This window comes from Andrena cerasifolii, chromosome 5 (assembly GCF_050908995.1).
Source record: "Andrena cerasifolii isolate SP2316 chromosome 5, iyAndCera1_principal, whole genome shotgun sequence".
Classification (NCBI taxonomy): domain Eukaryota; kingdom Metazoa; phylum Arthropoda; class Insecta; order Hymenoptera; family Andrenidae; genus Andrena; species Andrena cerasifolii.
Window position 1 is genome coordinate 7,194,614 of NC_135122.1, and position 6,743 is coordinate 7,201,356.

Below are 6,743 nucleotides of genomic sequence, written 5' to 3' on the forward strand. Positions count from 1 at the left end.
CCCGCGAGACAGAGCAACAGTGTGGCTAGGGATCGAACAAGTGCAAGAAGCTGAGTGCCGGCCACTTGTGACGTCTGCCCCAGCCTCGAGCACCACTTATGCTACTAAAATTACATTCGATCGCGTTATCTGCGCGCTCGGGTTAACTTTAAAAAAAAGAAGAAGAAGAGCCGTCGAGAGGCTCGCCTGTTACAAGGATACCCCGTGGGCTAAATGATCTCTTAAGCCCCGCATCCTCGTGGCAGACACACGATCCCCCAGAAGGGCAGCAGGCCGCGACGTGATCACTTCCTCCTTCGAGTACCTTCGTCGTGCTCGGCCAGTCGACTCGTGCTAGTTATCGAGTTTATCAGCAACGATAGACACGGCCGCGATACAGAGGCTCGTAACTCTTCGGCTACTTCATTAGATTCTACAGTTCTTCCGTACTGATTGAACGTCGCAGAGGCTACTAGGCGATGCAAAGTTCTCCTAAACACGGGGATGTTCTCAAGTTCTCCTGCACTTACCCAGATATTTGTTTTTGCTCATGTCCAGCGCCTCGTCCTGCTGCCTCTGCGAGGATTCCCTCGAGTCCTTCGCTTGCTGGTAGGCAGTCATGTTCCCCAGCGTCTCCAGGTGCTTGAAGGTGCCCTGAGCCAGCTGCGGGATAGTTCCAAAGTTCGTGATGTTCGCGTGAACGAGGTTCCTCGTGAGGATGTCGAGCTCGCGCGCCACGCTGAGGTCAGGCGACGGCAGCCTGGAGAATCGAGCCATCTGACTCTGGTCCTGCTCCAGGTGACCTTCCCTGGGATCGTTCTCCGAGCTGTCGTAGCCTCTTTGGTGGTTCCTCTTCAGGAACGATGCTGCACCCTGTGCCTCGTCCGACTCCGAAGATCGACGCTCGTGACTCGAGCTTCTCCGACTGAGGATATCCGCGATGCTGAAGGGAGTCGGCTGAGACGGTTTGGGGGATGTCTCGCTTCTCTTGTCCTCGTCCATCGTCTCTTCTCGCCCTGACATGTCTTCTACCCCTTCGCAGCACCACCTAGTTCGTCTCACTCAACGGGGTTAGACCTGGCGAAGTTTCAGCAACGATCCTCCCGGTCTCTGGTACACAGATCCTTTGTCACTGGTCCCCGCTTGTTTCACAGCTCGGACAATCCCGTTCCTTCCATCCTATCAGCAGCTGACACCGGATATCCTCCATCCCCTCTGACAACCACGACTCTGGACCAGCATCTCTCGAACTCTGTCTACTTAATTTAATCACTCTTTCCTTCCACAGGCTTCAAACATCAACGGGTGGATCCCCGGCGAACCCTCACAGTCTCCCTTCGAGGAACCGTTATCACGCGCACAAACTGAGGCAGGGATTTCGGTGGCCAGCCGACGTTCAGCCACGTTCCATCAAAGTCACCGCTCGACTGACGCGTGCACGGAACTTGCTCGCCCGCGAGATCTCTTATCCGAGCAGACCACCGCCTCCGAAGCCCCGTTCCGCGTTATTAATTGTCATCCGCGAGCACTCGAGGGCCGCGTGCACCCTTCTGCACCGAGTGTGCTTCGGTCAAGTGCGCTTGTCGCGCGTGGAGACTTATTTTTCGATTTAGTCTGCGGCCACTTCAACCGGGAGCTTCATTCGTCCCTTGCTCCCGTCGCGCCCGCTATCTTCCCCTTCTATGCCAGCCACCCCCACCCGGCCGAGCATCCCTCCACTCTGTGGCCCCCGACGATCGCGATCTTCCTCCTCCTCCGTCCAGGACCACGCTTTTTACGCGTCTCTTGGCCGCTCCTTAGCCCCCAACTGGCTTGCCCGAAGTAAACGAGGATGAATAAGTAGATCGATGTTTGCGCTGCTATCAGCGACCACCAAGGAGCTCTTCGCGGGCTTATTAGAGATCCTTGAGTACTCGGAGGCGTACTCCATGGCAGTTTGCAAACTGAATCCTCGAAAGCCACGCGGATGGAGTAGGTACACTGATCTCGAATATTCCTCAGATAGCAGTACACGTTCCTAAGGGACTCTCGGTAACATTACTCGCAATGATCAGGTACTCCGAGATGTATTTAATTATACGCACTATACTCTACAACCTGATCCTCGCAAATTTGTCTGATCTTGACTTCCCTTAGGTCATTCCCTTTGCGAGATGTTGCGCGTAAGTACAGTGACCACCAATCTGCTCCCTCACCCTTTGTCGCTTGTTTCTCCAATTTTTTCTTCCCATCACTCCACAACCCCCTGCGTCCGAAAGATTATCCACGCTCTTCTTACTTGAAACGACTCCAGCAAGCCGAGGAAATTCGAGTTTCGCGGGTCGAGGCGTAGGTGGAGCCTGAAATGACCTCCAGGTCGGACGCGCGACGCTTCCGTCACGACGCAAGCCTCGCCCTACGACCAATCCGCGGCCCTCGCCGCGACGCCGCTTTTCCAATCGAGCCAATCCGCGGTTCCGCGAAGCCTTCGGCCTCGAGGTGGCGAGAGGCGACGCTGGGAGTGGGATCCTTGGGCTTTTTTCAGGGTCGAGCGAGGGGTGGCGGCGACAAAGGGGTGCGTTTTCAACCGAGTCTTCCTGGTATCGTGCCTCGGCGAGTCCTTTCCTCCAGGGAGTGCTACTCCGGGCAAGCATTCGCTCGCGATTCGGGGAACGGAAAGAAATTTTAATTAGCTTAAAGCTAAGGGGGTGAATGCCCGGAGATTGCGAGAATCTTGAATCTGAACGTCCACTATTTTATCTGAAGATACTCGGTGGATAATCGATCTATGAATCCCCACATTTCGGAGCAACCCTTTGAAATTACATCAATGGAACCCCGCGATCTTAGTCTCAAGCGTGACACACATCAGAAAGTCAGGGCAGAAGGGTTGCGTATCAAAGGAACTTGTATACACCTTCTCTGAATCACAGCTTGCAGACCAGTATCGATCATCTTAGCACGCTCCACTCGTTCCATCGCCTCGGAGACTACTCGGAGCCACCTGTTCCGCGCGAAAATCGCAGTTTCGCAGACGAGACCCGTACCCAGACGAAAGACCCGTCCCCTCGTTCCTCTTCGAACCGCGTCTGAACGCTTTCAAAAAGCTCCTCCATCCGTGAGTGTGCCGCCCGTGGACACGGATAGAGGCGACTACTTCGTTCCTCGTGTCTCGTATCGAGTCGAGAGGAACAGCGGCGGTGCATATATAGGGTGTGCTTTACATAACAATCGCCGCTAAAGACTTGCAGCATTGTCCGCCACGTGCTGCCGTGCCGAGTTCCTATGGCGGTTTAATTAAGTGTGAACCACAGGAGCGTGGATCACGCCTCACTTGATCCGATGATGGCCTCGCGCGTTCCGGATATCGACGAGGAAATCGTTTCGCCGCTCCTTCCGCCGTATTCCTTCGAATTCTGGTTCGGACTCTGGGCCGGTTATTTCGATGGGAAAGTGGGCCAGGCTTTCTAAGCAACAATTATGATAATTCGTGAACAAGATTTTAAAGATCTCTAGCTTTTACTTCTCCTGCCTCCTGTACTCTCCGCTCCGCGTAGACGTTAAGCTGAATGTCCCAATTTCTGCTCATGTCCCCATTTCGGCTCGTTTCGTAGTTTTCTTATTATTATTATATGCGTTACTATAATACGGACATTTACAGCATTATATATTTAATTAAAAATTACTAATAGTTAAACACCTTGAAATATCTTTCTTAAATAGTTTTTGAATTGGTTGATTTATTATTATTATTATTATTATTATTATTATTATTATTATTATTATTATTATTATTATTATTATTATTATTATATACGGGAAAAAACCCTTTAGAGTACATAGTATACAGGTAAATACAAGTAAGATTAAACCGTCCGCGTACTACAAAACAATAAAACGCTACAGCGAGGTTGAAAGATTATACTAAGAGTAAGTGAAACAATTGATTCCGAAATGAATTTTGAGATATAGAGAAGAAATCTATATCCGCGAGGCACTGATTGACCTCCTCCATGGCACGGTTTATGGGGTCAGCAGTATAGCGGTGATATTCCGGTATCTTTGGCTTAAAGAGGGGTCTCATTATTAAAGAATTGATCAATTACTCTGCAAATTTTCATCACAAACAAATCTCTTACACCCTCTTTATGACGAGTTACCTCTTAAATCAGCAGAAATTGGGACATTGCACCTTGCTTGCACCATTTTTCAACAAAATTGACAACTTGCAAATTAATAGGTACTTACCTGCAGAGAAGTGGAGGAATGCGTATCCTCTTGCGAATCGAATTTTCGAACATTCCTCGATCCTTCCGCACCCTTGAAACAGCCGCGCCGAGGCGGGTGTTAATATAAAATCGCCAATTAGCAGGTGCCGAGTAATCGAACCGGAAGAACGCCGTCCGCCATTACCCTGCTACTCCTCCCAGAGAGAAAGACATCTTTGGGGCGATCTTTAAGACGACCGGGGGTCCCCGTCGATCCCGTCTTCGGCTCTCTTTTTCTCGATTCGATCTAATCAATAATAAATTATAGGGGGGGCGATGGTACATCTCTCCCTCGAAGCTAAGCCCTGACCCTCCCGCTCAATTGGTCGCAATTCTTAAAGACCTTAATTGGCGCGGAAAATTATACCTTATTTCAGTTACCCTCGAACGAGACCACCGCCCTACACCCCAACCACCACCCCTGCCACGTCCCTGATCTTCGAGGCTGTACTTGCACGTCCCTCGATTCGCTTTCTTACGAGCCACGATTGCGCCACTTGGATATTTCTTTTTTCCCCATTCAGGGTGGACGTGCAGTCGCCGGGAATATCGGCCAGGATCGATCCACTGGATGCTAGCGCGAGGATCCACGATCTCGTTGGGCCACTCGACGGGGGTGGTCGCGACAATAAACGTCCCTAAACTCTTCTCTCGCGTCGTTTTATAAATGGGCCGAACGGATTGCGGTGGAATCGATTCTTCAGATTCTTCAGATCCAGCGATGTTCATTTGTCTGAGTGGATATTAGGAAAATTAATTGCCGGGTTAGATGCGTCGCGAATGGCCAAGGTGCGTAGAGTTTAAAGGGCCAGCCAGTCGCCGCGTTTCCACGAAGATCGGCAGGAAATTGTTGAATGGCGGTTAACTGGCGTCTCGACGACACGAAAGTAACGAACATCGGTGGCCGAAGGAGCGTGCGCTCTATGGGCGGGCATAAGAATATAAAAACAAGAAGACCGGATGACTGCTAACTGTTTGTTAGTCTTGGGTTTTAAAGTCCGCACGTCTGTCAGTCCAGAGATGTAATATTAGTGCTTAGTATACAAGGCTGCCGCCACCGCTCTCGCTCATTTACTTCTTCCTCCTCTCCTTTCATCTTCACTCCGTTTACCCTCGCCCGGCCACGTTTCTCTGTTCACCAAATCCTCCTCCTTTGCCACACTTTTCGCGCAACTTCAGTTCCTTCTTTAGAACCCGGATACTCTGGGCCAACCAGACGGTTCTTTATCATTTTATTAACGTAACCCCTGATGGCTGTAGGCCGTTTATACGCCACCGCCAGTTCCTGTTCTTTTAGCGGTACCGGTAGTTTGTGGATCGGTTGGTTTATTGAAACTATTTTCAGACGTTTGTGAACGCCGACTCTAACTGTAATGAGGGTAAGGCGAATGACAGGCGGGACTATTTTTGACGGTGGAACGCTTCTTTCCTCTCGCTTCTCTGTGCGGCATCAATATTTAAGGATCAATGCTGAAAGCTTTGCATCGAAGTGTTTAGTTGAACCTGATGGTGACATGGGGAAATTAGTAAGACTCTTTTAATGAGAATTCATTGGATGACTGTTGGGGGTAGTAGGAATTGAAATGTAGCTTCTATAGTAAACGATTCAATTCATAAGTCAACGAGAAACGGAAGTGGATCTTGGAAACGCGTCATAGGGTGCGTTAAAAAGTGGTCAAGGAAATTGGGTAAGGAAGTTCGTGGCTATATCTACGGTTGGTAAAGCAGTTGTCTTCAAGTATTCCTCCTAATCTTCAGTTGGAAATATAGATTCCTACATGGGAGAAAGCTTAGAGCTAACTCATCTACCATTGGTACAAGGTAAATTTCAAAAACCACTTTGGAAGAAACAGTACAGAAGGAAAATACAAAAGAAAATGTTTCCAAGAATATAAGGTGCCTTTGTGTTACCCACAATTCTAGATAATATTGAAGAGAATATAGTACATAATTAAAAAGAGTGGCAACTATAATTAGCACTCCGTGACGTCACGTTGCGTGCCTGACGTGCATTCATACATCAGTACGTCATGTTCTAACTTTGTAAGAGAGCAGATTTCACGCGCATAATCATTTCCTGCTACTAAACACGGATTACCACTTACACCGCACTTCCTACCTTCTGCATCACAGTCGTAAAATTGATTGCCACCGAGAACAGACGCCAATTAGGCCTTAACATCGCCTAATTAGCATTAAAGACAGGGAACAGCTATCCCAATCGATCTTTAATTCTGCCGAACGTCCAACGATTCCCTGAATCAATCAACGAATCGTTTTAAAGGCCCGACTGAAACCGAGAACAGAGACGTTCTGGACAGGATGTGATTAATGAGCCCCGAGGGAAAAAAGCGAGTACGATCGCCTCGGAATGAATCGAAAGGATCCACGGTGGCGTTCCATATTCTATGCATATGCACGCGTGTGTCTATTTGAACAGCATCCAGCTTCGCGTGCTCCCTTACGCGAGGATTCACCTAGCCTCTGCCTCCCTCGCAGGCAAATAGGATCGCGTTT

General features: G+C 49.3%; 1 protein-coding gene across 1 annotated transcript in view; it reads right to left on the bottom strand.

Moving 5' to 3' along the window:
- LOC143369209 (uncharacterized) overlaps positions 1-1,623 on the bottom strand; it is a 201,425-nt gene extending 199,802 nt beyond the window's left edge. The window contains exon 1 of the mRNA XM_076812844.1: positions 510-1,623. Within this exon, the coding sequence (XP_076668959.1) occupies positions 510-1,002 (493 nt within the window). The 5' untranslated portion in view covers positions 1,003-1,623. The remainder of the gene's footprint in view (positions 1-509) is intronic.
- Between the last annotated feature and the right edge of the window lie 5,120 nt (positions 1,624-6,743).